The sequence below is a fragment of the Podarcis muralis genome, chromosome 14 (assembly GCF_964188315.1).
Source record: "Podarcis muralis chromosome 14, rPodMur119.hap1.1, whole genome shotgun sequence".
Lineage (NCBI taxonomy): Eukaryota > Metazoa > Chordata > Lepidosauria > Squamata > Lacertidae > Podarcis > Podarcis muralis.
The window spans coordinates 40,492,181-40,507,597 of NC_135668.1; the positions used below are offsets into that span (position 1 = coordinate 40,492,181).

At 43.3% G+C, this 15,417-nt stretch overlaps 1 protein-coding gene across 5 annotated transcripts in view; it reads right to left on the reverse strand.

Moving 5' to 3' along the window:
- Nucleotides 1-15,417, reverse strand: part of SNX29 (sorting nexin 29) — a 205,153-nt gene that overhangs the window by 188,846 nt on the left and 890 nt on the right. For 4 of the 5 annotated variants that reach the window (XM_028705264.2, XM_077918489.1, XM_028705265.2 and 1 more), the window contains exons 2-6: nucleotides 8,441-8,505; nucleotides 6,070-6,122; nucleotides 4,237-4,361; nucleotides 2,363-2,543; nucleotides 649-719 (exon numbers count right to left, since the gene is read on the reverse strand). In XM_028705264.2, coding sequence (XP_028561097.2) covers nucleotides 649-719; nucleotides 2,363-2,543; nucleotides 4,237-4,361; nucleotides 6,070-6,122; nucleotides 8,441-8,505 — 495 coding nt within the window. The remainder of the gene's footprint in view (nucleotides 1-648; nucleotides 720-2,362; nucleotides 2,544-4,236; nucleotides 4,362-6,069; nucleotides 6,123-8,440; nucleotides 8,506-15,417) is intronic. The other variant, XM_028705266.2, reaches the window with a different exon arrangement.

The window sequence follows — 15,417 nt, forward strand, 5'->3', positions numbered from 1 at the left end:
CAGTGGACAAATTTACAAAAAATATTTATTTCATAAAATGTATATACTGCTTGATTGTAAAAGAAACCTCAAAGCGGTTCACAAAAAGAAAAGAAAGAACATTATAAGGCTACTTGATCCTTTTAATTTCCCCTCTGTTTCCCAGCAAGGGCACTACAATCAGCTAATGCAACCCAGTTAGTTTTGCTACAATCTGATGATTATCAGCTTGTGGTAACACGGATGAGGGATTTTTCACTGGTGGCATTAGTCCTGGGCAATGTTCTCCCTGCTGAAATATGGAAGGGTCCCATCAGCATTGGCATTCCACCAGCTCCTGAAGACACAACTGTTTAGGCAAGCGTTCCCCTGAAAGGAACTTGTGATTTTACTGTTTAAACCGTGGGGTGGGGTTAAACTGTTTTTAACTGTCATGCTTATTAACGGCTTGTTTTAACTGAGATTGGAACTGTCGTTGGGCATTTCAACTGTGTATTGATTTTATAGATGTAACCTGCTTAGAAGCCATTTTGGAACGGAAGCAGCATATAAATAAATTCATTTCTTCCTATCAGTGCCAAAAACGTTACCCAGCATTGTGTGTTTAAAACATTTCTAGTCCAGTCTTCACCACAAACTGCCCCACAGATCAGACTGGATGATACATACCCGCCGCCATGGTGGGAATCATACTAGAGCGCTCTTCGTCCATCATGAAGGACCAGTCTTCGTAGAAGACACTAGATGTTAAGAAAGAAGGCAGGACAAAAGGGTAAACAAATCTACACATACGGAAGAGGGTGTGGTTCTTACTAACTCCCTTTCGGATGGGGACAGGAGAGGCGCTACACTACTTCTATAAACTGAAAGAGAGCAGAAAAGTGGCAGAAGTGTTGCCCATGACACCTTTCTGATCTAAAAAAAAGTCAGACTTTTTTTACTACTCTCTTCCAACTCTCAAGACACAGATCAGATACCAAGACTGCACTGTGGGAGAGGGAAGCCAGCCTCAGTTTAGAGAAAAGGCCATAAGTCAGTTATGGACAAATGACTCCTCAATAGTAATAATCTATAGTACTTTGTAAGCTGCTGAGGCTTAACATTGCAGGGTGCATTTTTAAAAGCTCAGGGACTGGCTTTCTCCAACGTCCCATTAAAACTACTATAAAGACTGTGTATAAAGAACCCGCCAACCTATACCCACTACCACCCTCTACAATGCTAACAGCCACAGCAATAGCCAAACACCAAACACAACAGGGTGACCAAACCTCATAGCCATCAGTCCCTCAACCCAACCCCATGCATTACTCATCTACTTCCCAACCTTGTGTTATGCCCAGACCAGCCACTCTATACAGGAGTTTCCCAACAGGTGGCTTTCCTGATGTTGTTGGACTACAGTTCCCACAAGTCCCAACCAGCATGGCCAATGGTGGTGGATGATGGGAGCTGTGGTCTAAAACATCCAGAGGGCACCAGGATGAAGAAGACTGCTCTAGATGATATGTTAACCAAGGGAGCGAAGGGTTAAGGCATAGGTAAACTCTGATCTACAGAGACCTTAGCTGTGTTATGAGGATTAGAGTCTGCATCCTGAAAAAATAGAGCTAATGCAGACTTTTCTTTGCACAGTAAACAGAACTCTCTCATGCACAATCTTCCATGGAAGATAAGTGAGCTAGAGAGGGCCAGATGTAGCTATCAGTCTAATAAGCCATGGATTATGAGACCTGAGAGACAGCCTCCATCCCCACACTTGCCTTCAGGGCAGCAGGTGAACAGAATGCAATGGGAAACCATGGTTTAACGACGCACCGAGTCAGGAAGTCAAGGGGAGGGATGGTGACAGAGCGCATGGGCACAAGGCTAATTCTCCACCTAATAAACCATGATTTATCAGACAATTGCACTTAAACCAAGTCAATATGTACGGGAGCATGTGGAAGATTGAGCAGGGTGGGTGGGTTGGTGTGAAATGATATAGGCCAAGGCTGATACACAGTGACTTGCCTAAGGTCAGTATCTGTTTGTGGGGGTTTTTCATACAGCCTCTTGGGTACCTTAAAACAAAATTGGCAGTGACTGAAGACTCATACAAAATTGTTATATACCCCAATGCATTTGGAATCATTCCTATCTATCTATCTATCTATCTATCTATCTATCATCTATCATCTTCTGCTGCAGCAGAATTGCCTATAATTGCGAATTACTTAAATTATGATCAAACACTTCGCTGTTTAATATCAAATTAGTACGTCATCTGTTCATGCCATAAATAGAAATTTTAGCCTGTTGCTGCAGTTTCAGGCGGCTCATCAGGAAGCCTCTGCCAGTAGAAATTTACCTGTCGGGAAAAGGGTCAAAAAAGGGAAGTTACCTCAGCCTGCTTTTATCTGCAAGCAGCATGTGAAAGTATCTTTCTAAGGAATGTTCATTCAGCGCACAGCGCAGCCAAGCACGACCTCTGCCAACGTCTGTGGTAATATTCCTCAGGGAGTAGAAACGCTGCAGCTCATGTTTATTTAGAACCTCTTTCACGTAGTACCAGAACACCGGCTCTGAAAAAGTATGAATTCATAGGCACACATAAGGTCATCTGAAATCTTATCGGCAAAAATCCCAGGAGACAGAGAAGTACTGCCTTCGTCAGCTCCACAATTCAGATGGAAGGGGGCCATTTTCCAACAAAGCAGGAACAGTAACTTAGCTCCAGTTCCCCTTCAGCTCACCCAGAGAAGGCATCCTGGTTTCTTCAGCCATGCTTTCCCATGATATTCAAACTAGCATCCTGGTTAAAGGGCTCCCTACAAACCAGGGTTGGAAACCTGGATCCTGATATGCAGGAAGTGCTGAAACCACAGGTGCCTGGTTAGAACATCACAGGATGGGAAACAGTGGCTAAGGAACCAGGAAGTCTCCTCTGCAGCTGAGCAATCGAGGAAAGTGAAGAAAAATAGAAAAAAATGCATAAACTCATTGCTCATTCACACAAACCATGTTGTTGCTTTCAAGTGGCCTCATTGCATCTGAACTGGGCCTCATAACCCGGGTGACAATTCCCAAATAATCATTATTTCAAGTCACACTTTTTAATCTTCGGCCAATTGCACGCAGGGTAATTAAAGCAACAAGCTACCCATTCTGTTCTTGAAAATGCTAGCTGAATGCTTTGAAAGCAGTTTTCCAGCTGGTTGATAATGTAACCACATACTGTATCTTCTTGAATGGAAATAGCTTTGAAGCGATTCACAAGCTATCCCTACAGAATTGAGTTTTTACCGCCAGACCTAATCTCCTGTGTCGAAAGGTCATCATACTCACCGTTTAATTAGCATAGCATAGCCAAACTTGTAGCACAATCCAATGCAGATCTAAGTCCCACTGTGTTCAAGAGGGTTTCCTCCCAGGCAAGTATGCTTAGGGGAGAACATTTCCGCTCCTGATTTAGGGGGAATTTTAATTAACAGAGACGTTTAAGGATAAGTGCCTGTTCTTTAAGTAGAGTATTAAAAACAGATTCCAAGGAATTGAAAAGCTTGATAATGGGTAAAGAGATTATAAAAGCTTTTGCTTTCCAAGTCATCTATTTAGCAAACCCTCTTCAGACTGTTATGATGAGACCAGCCTGGTCTACCATTTGCCTCAGCGTCACAAGAACATATAAAAAAACTACATTATCCTGCCTCAAACCATTGTTCTACTTTGCTCAGCATTGTCTAAACTGACTGGCAGCAACTCTCCAGTGTTTATCTCTGTCAAGTAGGGGGAGGAAAAATGAGGGGAGGGGAATAAGGATGATATGTTTCTGGATCATATGTTTTGTTTTAATTTTGAATTTAAAAAGTTATTTAAAAAAATAAAAGTAGGATATATGTGGATCGGCTCAAAATAATGCATGCAGCCCACCACAAAAAATGGTGGCTGTGCACACACCATACATTTAAAGGACCCGCCCTACCCCCGGGAAATAACCCTGGAAACTGTAGTTTGTCAAAGGTCCTGGGAATTGCAGCTCTGGGAGGTGTAAACTACAGTTCCCATGATTCCTTGGGGGAAGTCATGTGCTGTAAATGTATGAAGCAGCGGAGACCCAAACTAATAAGAATAGTCGTTTCTCTTCCATTCCAGCAGCATTATTGAAATCTCATGTGTTGCCAGCTGTTTACATGCAAGACAGACTGTTTAAACTTTTTTTTTACCAAAAAAAAAGAAAAAAGAAGAAGAGCTGAGCGCATTGGAAGCCCAAATTACCCATTTCAGCTTTACTGGAGAAGCCTGCTGCCTGCTTGATAGCTGCTGCTGTTAAGGCTAATCCCCGGGTCCTCTTCAAGCCATGCTGAAGCACAGATTCGAACTGAGCACAGAGACATGTAACTCTGCAAAACAGACAAAGCTTAATAAGAAGCACCGTAGGAAAGGGAGAAGGGGAGAAACAAGATTTAAAGGCACTATCCACCTCCCAGCTTAAGTCGACGCAAAACGGTAACGATACCCCGGTTTAGCACAGAAACCTATTTCACTGATTGCTGCAATCAGGCCTCAAAACCTGCTGGTTCCTGCTACTCATCGGCAAGTCAAGGTCAAAAGAGGCTTCCTAGCCACTTTACTCAGCAAAACTGGGAAGGCTGGGGAAGCAGAAGGAATGGGAGCCAAACCCCAGGCAGAGACCCGATCAGAGAAACAGAGACACTCAGCTCACAAGTCCTACGGCACGAATTTCGGGGTTGGGTGGAAGAAATGGTAAAGAGGTGCACAGGATTCAGGGGCAACTAGTGGATTCCACTGTTAACCCGTGGAATTCATTGCCACAAGACATGGGTTGCAGAGTTCATCTCACTTTATTGGCCGAGGGAGCCAGCGTACGGCTTCTGGGTCATGTGGCCAGCATGACTAAGCCGCTTCTGGCGAACCAGAGCAGCACATGGAAACGGTGTTTACCTTCCCGCCGGAGCGGTACCTATTTATCTACTTGCACTTTGACGTGCTTTTGAACTGCTAGGTTGGCAGGAGCTGGGACCGAGCAATGGGAGCTCACCCCGCCGCGGGGATTTGAACCGCCGACCTTCTGATCGGCAAGTCCTAGGCTCTGTGGTTTAACCCACAGTGCCACCCGCGTCCCCAAGCCACACAGAGATAGGGTGCAGCAAATAAGGGCCAGGGAGGAGTAAAGAAGCTGTGAGTGCCCATTACTGGCTAGGGTTTCATTTAGATCGCACATAATCCCTGCTATGAAACAGCCACACTGGTTGCCAGTTCATTTCCAGGCCTCATTTAAGGTGCTCATGTTAGTACTAAAATCTCTAAATGACTCAGGTGCCAAATACCATCTACTTCCCCACAGACATCCTTGGGCATTAAGATAGGCAAAGGGAGGCTTCTTGGTAGCTCCACCACCCTCAGAGGTTCGGGTGGAGGTGGCCCAGGAGAACCCCTTCTCTGGCACCCCCAAGTTGCGGAACTCCCTCCCCAACACCTGGAATCTTCCTTAGAAAGCTTTCGGCCAATGCTAAAGACCCTGGCTTTTGACACCTGATGTTATCTTCCCCAGAGCCTGATTAACCCCACAAGGCATAGAAATACCTCCTCCCATAGAAATACCTCCAACAAGCGCTACAAATCTTTCCCACATTGAGATGGAAATGAAACTGAAGAATGGGGAAGTTCTGCCATCGCTTCTTCCCAAAATAAGCTCAAGAGAATTTCCATTCTAAGAAAAACAACAAAGATTGCGGGAAATAACTTATTTCTTAGTCACAGCAATCCCCAGGGGAGCTTCATGAACCTGAAGGACCAACAATTATTGAAACCCCTGTCAAGGACCAATTTATTGGGGGGGGTGGCAAGTCAAGTAAGTTGCTGCCGTTGTGCATCCTATGCTACTGCCCCCACCATGCGCTGCAGAGGTTGTAAACGCTTGCCTCATACCATCCTGCACACAGCACAAACACAACTTTCTAACAACTACCTCCCCGCTCTCCCAGACTAGCCTGGATGTACCTATCAGGCAAAATGAAGAATCAAGCCAGCTGATGACACGTATGACTAAAAACAAGGGCCATTTATTCAATATCCTTTCAGACTTACCTGCTGTCCGAATCGGAAGCAATCTCCTTCCTCCCTCCAAATCTGATCTGGCACTGTAATGAACAGATACGTCAGCATCAATGGCGTGATGAGGAGAGTTTTAAATATGTTGATACTCAACTTAATTGCGTCACTATACACCTTTAGTTAAAACGCCATTTTTTTAAAAAAAAAAAGATTTTGGAACTATGTAGGTGAAAGAAGCATGAGGTTTGGCTGTAAAATCAAACTGTCGTTCCATTTTACAAAAGTCCACATGTATTGGCTTAGCTCAAGGGTTTTCACCCTTTTTGAGTCCATGGCTCCCTTTACCATTCTTTACCATTGCATTCTTTCTGCGCACCCCTGTGGGGCTCAGGATCTCAATTACAGTGGTACCACAGGTTAAGTACTTAATTCGTTCCGGAGGTCCGTACTTAACCTGAAACTGTTCTTAACCTGAGGTACCACTTTAGCTAATGGGGCCTCCCATGCCACTGCCCCGTGATTTCGGTTCTCATCCTGAGGTAAAGTTCTCAACCCGAGGTACTACTTCAAGATTAGCAGAGTCTGTAACCTGAAGCGTATGTAACCCGAGGTACCACTGTATGTACCCCCCCCCCCAGCCTGCAGAGATGGCAGTCTCTCACCTTTTTCGAACACCCTCCTTTTTGGAGTGTTTCCTCAGCCTCCTCTCCTCTCCCCTCTTCTTGGGAGTCCTCCAGGCAGCCGCTGCTGCCACTCCTGGTCTCTGAGCTGCCACCCCCCACCTAAAGAGAGGTGCCTCCTCATGCCGCCCACCCCCCAGGGCCTGGGAAGAGGATGCCCCCAGGCTTAGTGGCCTGACAGAGGTGCAAGAGGGCATCAGAGGACGGAGGGAAGGAAAGAGGGGCAGAGGCCAGTGTTGCCTATGGCACCCCTGACCATCATTTAGGCCCCAGGGGTCAGCAAACGTTTTCAGCAGGGGGCCGGTACACTGTCCCTCAGACTTTGTGGGGGGGCGGACTATATTTTGAAGGGGGAGAAATGAACAAATTCCTATGCCCCACAAATAACCCAGAGGTGCATTTTAAATAAAAGCACACATTCTACTCATGTAAAAACACGCTGATTCCCGGATTGTTCGCGGGTCGGATTTAGAAGGCGATTGGGCTGGATCGGGCCCCCGGGCCTTAGTTTGCCTACCCATGATTTAGGGCAGAGGTGAATAATCTTATCCATTCCAGATGCTGCTAGCCTACGACTCCCATCATCCCTGACAGCTGGGCTATGCTGGCTGGAACTAATGCAAGCTGAAGCACCACATTGAGAAGGCTAAAAGTTATCCAAACCTGGTTTCATGGCTAGATGAACTTGTGTAACTTCTTTTCTTTTCTGGCTTCAAACCACAGCTTTATTGTTACTGCCTCTTTTTGAGAGCTGCGCTGGGAGCTTTTCCTTGAAGAGCAGCCAGCAAGTACTCAAAATAAAAGTGCAAAGAAATTTGCAGAAGGCCAAAAATGAAAGAAGAGCTGCCAGTTCAAGTGTCTCTGCTCTTGCTTCCGCATGAGAAATGTGGCCAAAGCTGCCAAACTTCTCCAAATCCTCTGCAACTAACTTTGAATACAGGAAAGGAGCCATGAGCGCAGATGATCCGGCAAGTAAATTTCTGGAGCTCTACGGATTTACTTGTCCTGGCCAATTGCTATTCAAACTAAGTGGTGATTTGCCAAAGGAAAGTGAGGGTGCTTCTAGCCTGTCAGTATTTTGCAGAAGGTATTCAAGTGCATACTAGAAATCTAAGTGGATTGAAGTGTTCCATTGCCCAGATACAGCAAACACTTTTTTAAAAAAAAATCTGACTTTTTGCTGTTAGGAGAGGAATATACTGAAAAGTAAGGGGTAATTAGTGGTAAGACATATATGCACCACACAGCCAAATCAGGATGAATGATTGTCGTCATATAACCTCTGCTCAAAAAACCCCCAGAACGAATGTTCCGTAACAGGCATAGGCAAACTCTGGCCCTCCAGATGTTTTGGGACTACAATTCCCATCATCCCTGACCACTGATCCTGTTAGCTAGGGATGATGGGAATTGTAGTCCCAAACATCTGGAGGGCCGGATTTTGCCTATGCCTGTTCCATAACAACCAGACTGGGCACCATTTAACCTCCCCCCAAGCTTTATGCAAGTGAACAGCTCAGTAAAAACTCAATAAACAGATCATCTGGAAGAGACCTTAAGGTCCAGGATTATTTGGAAACATGACTGCATTGCAAAAACAAAACAAGCACACATATTGCAACACAGCTATTTAGAATTGCATCAAAATGAGACAGCTCCAACTATTATTAGAAAGGTTTCAAGTATGGAGGCACCCTCTCCTCTTTGTAGGCCCAACTTCTTACCTGTTTAACTGCATCCAATAATCTCTCCAGGAGAAACTGTCTTTTTGCCACGTTGTTCTGCAACCCTAGAATTCAAGAAAGCACAGGGGGGTATATATTAAATATACTGCCCAGTTAGGAGGGGGAGATACTTTGCTTTTTGCCCCAGCAGTGCCTTCCCTAATCACATTAATTACAGCAACTTATACGAGGGTGCCACTGTGGGTTAAATCACTGAGCCTCTTGGGCTTGCTAATCAAAAGGTTGGCGGTTCAAATCCCCACAACGGGGTGAGCTCCCGTTGTTCGGTCCCAGCTCCTGCCAACCTAGCAGTTCGAAAGCACACCAGTGCAAGTGGATAAATAGGTACAGCTCTGGCGGGAAGGTAAACGGCGTTTCTGTGTGCTGCTCTGGTTTCGCCATAAGCGGCTTAGTCATGCTGGCCACATGACCCGGAAAAACTGTCTGTGGAAGCTGACAAACTCCTGCTCCCTTGGCCTGTAAAGTGAGATGAGCGCCGCAACCCCAGAGTCATTCATGACTGGACTTAACTGTCAGGGGTCCCTTTACCTTTATATCAATTATCATAACTGATATACTGTACTGAAAGCACCTCACAATTTTTAAATGAAGCAAATTTTAAAAGCAAATTGTCAAAACAGCAGTCATTAAAACATTTGAAGAGGTCATGTTTGAGAAAAAGCACAGTGGAGTAAGATGCCTGCCAAAGGGTCAGATGTACATCCTGGGAGGCTGTTTCTTATTCAGGCATGAATTAAACATTTAGAACACATCAAAAAAGGTTAAAGCAACTTATAATCACAAAAATAAGGTGGGTCCTAAAAATATACACCTCAGATGTCAAAAGCCAAGGTAAAGAAGTGTGCCTTCAACATTCACTGAAAGCTGTTTAATGAAGATTAGCAATTCAGTAGGGATGTAGGGCTCCCGCAAAGAATGCTCTCTCCAGGGCTGCTGCCGCTGCAAAATTCTGAGGACACCAGAACACCAGTGGGGCCCCTTCTGCCAATCATAACCCCCAAGGGGTCTGCAGGGAACAAGATGGTCTTTCAGGTAAAGTGATACCTTGGTTCTCAAATTTAATCCATTCCGGAAGTCCGTTCCAAAACCAAAGCATTCCAAAACCAAGGCACGCTTTCCCATAGAAAGTAATGCAAAATGGATTAATCCATTCCAGACCTTTAAAAACAACCCCTAAAACAGCAATTTAACATGAATTTTACTATCTAACGAGACTACTGATCCATAAAATGAAAACAATAAAGAATGTACTGCAGTCACACAATCAATGAATCAATCAGTAACTGAACTGGGTTCCACACAGTCACAAAAAAATGCAAAATAAATACCAAAAACAGACAGACCTCAGCGTAACACTCAAAATGGAAGTGTGGCACTCAAAACGGTGCACGTTTGGCTTCTGAAAAAAGTTCGCAAACCAGAACACTTACTTCCAGGTTTACAGTGTTTAGGTTCCAAGTTGTTTGAGTACTAAGGTGTTTGAGAACCAAGGTATTGGGGACCTGAGTTGTTTAGGGCTTTAAACACCAGCATGAGCATCTTGGATTGGGCCTGGGAACAAACTGGCAACCACTGCAGCTGTTTTAAGTCATAAGCCTGAGAAACGGTTCTGTCAAACTCAACAGACAACTTGCATTTTTGCTTCCTAGTGAAGGTATCAAGGAGAGCAGGAGAGAAACCAATGGCGAATGTGTCCTAATGGACCCAACGAATGAAAAACATTGCCTAAACTCTGTATGTGACTGAAGCAATAGAAGCTGGGGCACTTTTCATGCCAGGTACGGTATTTTTCCGTGTATAAGACGCCCCCATGTATAAGACGCCCCCTATTTTTGGGGAGTCCAAATCAAGAAAACACCCCCAGCAATACCCGTGTATAAGACGAGCCCCAATTGCAAACCTTATTTTTTGGTTAAAAAAACCTAGTCTTATACATGGAAAAATATGGTAGTTTTGACAAGAGGCATTTGCAAAGGAGCCAGACGTGCAGAAAACAGCACTTGCAAGAGCTCTGCTGAGTAGGACCAAGGGGCTGTCCAGTCCAAAGTCCTGTTTCCAGCAAGGTGACTTTGGAAAGCTGACAATGCAAGACATGAACACAGCAGTCCTTTCGCCCATTGTTCCCCAGCAGCTGGCATTCAGAGGCTGCTGCTGCCTCTGGTCCTGGAGGAAGAAGACAACACAGTCACCATGACTAGTAGTCACCAATACTCTTGCCCTCTATGAACTTGTCTAATCTGCTTTTAAAACCCTGGAGAGCCACTGCCAGTCAGAGGAGGCGATACTGAGCTACATGGATCAGCTGTCTGGGACTTGGCATTTCTATTTATTTATAAAAATATTTATACACTGGCATCTCATAAAATGCAACAGAAGCGTACAGAATACAGAACACTACACGTAGACAATAAAACATTAAAGGCAGCTTTCACTGATGGACCAGTGGTTTTTAGGATAATAATGATGATGATGATCATAATCCTGTTCATAATATTCTCCAGCATTAGCCAGCTCTGACGCAAGCACAGTTTCAAAAAACAAACAAACCCCAAACTCCCCACTCTGCTTGTAGAACTGAAATTCAATTAGTCAGCGTGAACGAAAAACGCTTACTCAGCCTGCTGCCGCATTCACAGCGTTTCTGAAACATATAGATTTCAAGCTCATAACCCAAACTGGCCTCCGTGATGCTGTGGGAGTCCAGCTCATCCTGACGAGGGCCCCTGCCAGCTGGGGCTCTTCTTGAAGGTTCAAGAACCTCTGGCGGTTCCCATCTGTGGCATACGGGAACAGGGTCAATGATAGATCGTGGTGGGAGAATCAGGAAAGATAAGGATCAGGAAGGAAGTAGCATAGGAAGGTCCATCGAGCTCAACGTTGTCTACACGGGCTGGAAGTAGATCTCCGGGATTTTAGATGGGGGTCTCTCTCAGCTCTAACTGGAGATACCAGGGTTTAACTGGGTACCTTCTGCATGCCAAGCAGATGTGCTACAAATGAGCTACAGAAAGTATCCAAGAAGCAAACACCCTCTCCCCTAGGTCGGTGCTCTGCTTACCAGGGGTGACCTGCCCCGTTTCACTGCCCAAGGCAAAACAGGAAGGTGCTGCCCTGCCCACGCAACACCACCACCCTTTGCCACTCACGCCAAAGCCTTGCTTACCAGGTCTTGAGACTGTGGCTTGCAGATTCCAGCGAGATCTCGTGGGGCTTTCACGAGATCTCACTCGAAATGAGAAGCTGCCACTGCTGCTTCTCCAGTGGTAGCAGAGGTGACCCTTGGATCCTATTGCCTGAGCCAACTGCCTCAGTCTGCTTACCATCATGCTCTGTTGAAAGATTTGATCCACTGCCATCAATTTTCAGCGCAACATTGCCCTGGTATGAGAAAGACGCGGAAGCAGGCACCAATTGGCCTCCAGAGAGTTGCCTCTGCCTCCTACTAAGGTGTAACAGGAATCTCGGATAACATGACACTACTGTGTCATACAAGTGCTTTAAAGGAGGTAGAACAGCAAAGCTGTCCCTTTGCTCTTGGAGAAGTAATAATACCAAGGGAATAATATGATGATGGGGGTGTTAAGGGATGGATAGTGCCTCTGGTGAGGGTCACATCATGCTCCTTCTGGACCAGTTTGTCCATCTTTGGTCCCCACCCTGCACTCACCTGTGGTTTCTAGAAATTGTCAGCATGTGACAGCGGTCACACCTCAGCTAAACTAGGTGATAGGAGCCGATAGGTCTCAAACCCTTGGTAAGTTAGGGACTTTCCCTGCATGCAAAAACAGGCTCTGGCGGTTTGTGTGAATGAAACTGAAAATAAAATATAAAAATACTGATAGATGCAAAAGATATGAGATATGAGATTGTATTATGAAGCATCTTGTCTTTGCTGGTTGAAGGAATGGATAATATTGGAGAATCCACATATCTTAGATTTAGAAGGTTGTGATAGTATCTTTGGTTGGAACACCTATTTGTGGTATGAAAAGGTGGAAGTACATAAAGGATTTACAAATCACATGCTGTAATTAGGAAAAAATGTATAGAGTATGGGATAAATACAAAAAATTATTGGAGACAAAACCACCACTTTGGCTCTCACCGTTGGAAGCCATAACGGTAAAGAAAAAGAATATGATAGAAGGTTGGACAACTTATAGAAATTTAGTAAAAAAAAGATGGAAGAGAGTTTAAATTAGAAGAATTTATCAGGAAAGTTAACAACATGAATACAATATCATCATTTGAATGAAGTATTTAAGAAAGATAGAAAACGAGGGTTTGGGGAACAAATATCACAATTGGAGAGAGATCTGTTGCTGATCTATTGCTGAGAGATCTGTTGAGAGATAAAAGTGCTGTCTAAAATGTATAAGATATTATTGGATTGGGAGACAACGGATGAGCAGGTAAACTCTTCAATACATTAGGCATTAGATATTGGTTATAATGTAGATATGGAAGTGTGGGAACAATAGTGGAATAAGGATATAAAATTTACAGCATGCTATGGTTTAAGAGAAAACTATATGAAAATGTTATATAGATGGTATCTAACACCAAGTAAACTGGCAAAAATGTATAAATCAAAATTGAATAAGTGTTGGAAATGCAAAGAGAAAGAAGGTACATTTAATCATATGTGGTGATCTTGCAGTAAGGTTAAAGCTTACTGGGAAATGATATATAATGAACTGGAAAAGATGTTTAAAATAACATTTTTAAAAAACCAGAAGCTTTTCTTCTGGGAATTATAGGAGTAGAACTACCTAAACAGTTTAGAAATTTACTCATGTATGCAACTAAGCAGCAAGAGTGTTATTTGCCCAAAAATGGAAAGAAGAAAAGTCCAGACAAAAGAAGAATGGAAACAAAAACTTATGGACTATGCAGAAATGGAAAACTTACCAGAAAAATAAGAAATCAAAGTAACAAACTTTTTATAAAAGAATTGAAATGATTTATTGAATATTTACAAACAAATTGTAAACAGTTGAGGACACTGGCAGGATTTTTGTAATAACTTGCAGTTTCATAAGAGTATATAATTAAAGTAGATGAATGAAAGAATAAGTTAATTTAGAATATGCAGGAAATGATAAAAATACATTTAGAAAACCACAGAAAGAGGAGGAAGGTAGTCGAGTTTTGAAATGTTAAAATGACTATAAAACTATTGAAATGTATATAACTGAAAATCATAAATAAATAAATTATGAAAAACCAAAAAAAAGGATAAAATGGGAGTACAATGATGTTATGTGCAATGCTGTAAACTCCATGGAAGAAGGATGCGAAAACACAATAAATAAAATCAAAATCCTGTTGCAGCCTTCAGTTGTTTGCAAATAGATTCCCATCACAGATGGCATTATTTTAATTTGCACTTTGGATGACATTGCAGAAATATATGCTTCAAATACAGCCCAGGCATCTCAACCTATGTTATCCTAACGAAGACTTGGGTCCCCCACTCCTGGACTAGTTGTTCTTAGAAAATTTAGGGCACTTTCAAAGTGTTTAACTAATCAACATAAATAATATAGATGCCTTATTTTAATAATAAGTACTTTATTGTGGTTTAAGGAAACAACATTGAAAAACAAGCAGCATAATCAATATAAGATGCAACATAGACCTTTATGTAAAGCACAACAAAAAGAAACCACTATTAACTTCTGGATCATTATTTACCAAACAGATGGACTCAACAATTAATGAAAACTTAGGAGAACTGAAAGAGACGGAATTAGCTTAATAACAGAAGTTATTATAAAGCCATTGGAACTAAACAGTTGATATCTGGTCAGCTTTTGCAACAGGAGGATTTGGCTGTCTGCACAAACTAGAACCAAACTCCTTATACTTATGTTAAATTCAGCAAACGTGGATTGTGCAATTTCGCCAGAAGTATTGTCAGCAATTCTATTGACAATTAACTATTTCCAGTTATTCAGCTTATCGTCATCAGATTTGTGTAACTTTGCTACAAAGGGATGGAAAACTCTAGAGAAAATTTGGAGGGGGGGGGGTATTGATAAAAACTTTAGCTCTAAGAGATAGGCCAATACCCCACTCAGGCACAAACTTCTTGGATGCCCTTGGGCCAGTTACACTACCTCTCAGCCTCACCACACAGGGTTGCTGTGACAATAAAATGGAGAAGGGCGAGATCTCACTCCACTGCTTGGAGCAAGAGCTCCTGGGGGAAAAGCAGGCTACAAATGGCATAAGTAAATAAGTAGATATACATAGAAGTCCAAACGCTTAGGGTGTGGGAGGAAACTCCAAGCGGATCCATTTAGGCAAGTTTTAGGGGCTGTATCCAATGCTAGCCCTACTCAGAGCATACCCACTGAAATCAGTAGGCATGATTATCTTGGGTTCATTAACAGCAATGGGTCTACTTTGAGTAGAACCTTGTTGGCTCTCATTTCAGTACCAGAAGACTGTGACATAAAACGTGATGGAGGCATCCCACAGTATGTGAATAAGTCAGCTGCCAGAGCTCCGCGTTCTCTAACCCATGAATATTAATACAGTGGTACTTCAGGTTAAGTACTTAATTCATTCCGGAGGTCCGTACTTAACCTGAAACTGTTCTTAACCTGAAGCACCACTTTAGCTAATGGGCCCTCTTGCTGCACCGCCGGAGCACGATTTCTGTTCTAATCCTGAAGCAAAGTTCTTAACCTGAAGCACTATTTCTGGGTTAGCAGAGTCTGTAACCTGAAGCGTATGTAACCTGAGGTACCACTGTAATAATATTAATTTATTATTTGTACCCCGCCCATCTGGCTGGGTTTCCCCAGCCACTCTGGGCAGCTTCCAACAAAGATTTAAAATACATCAAAATGTCACACATTAAAAACTTCCCTGAACAGGGAATGTCTAGAAAAAGGGACAGCAAACTACTGAACAGGGACAGAATACCCAGTGCCAGAGAGCAATGT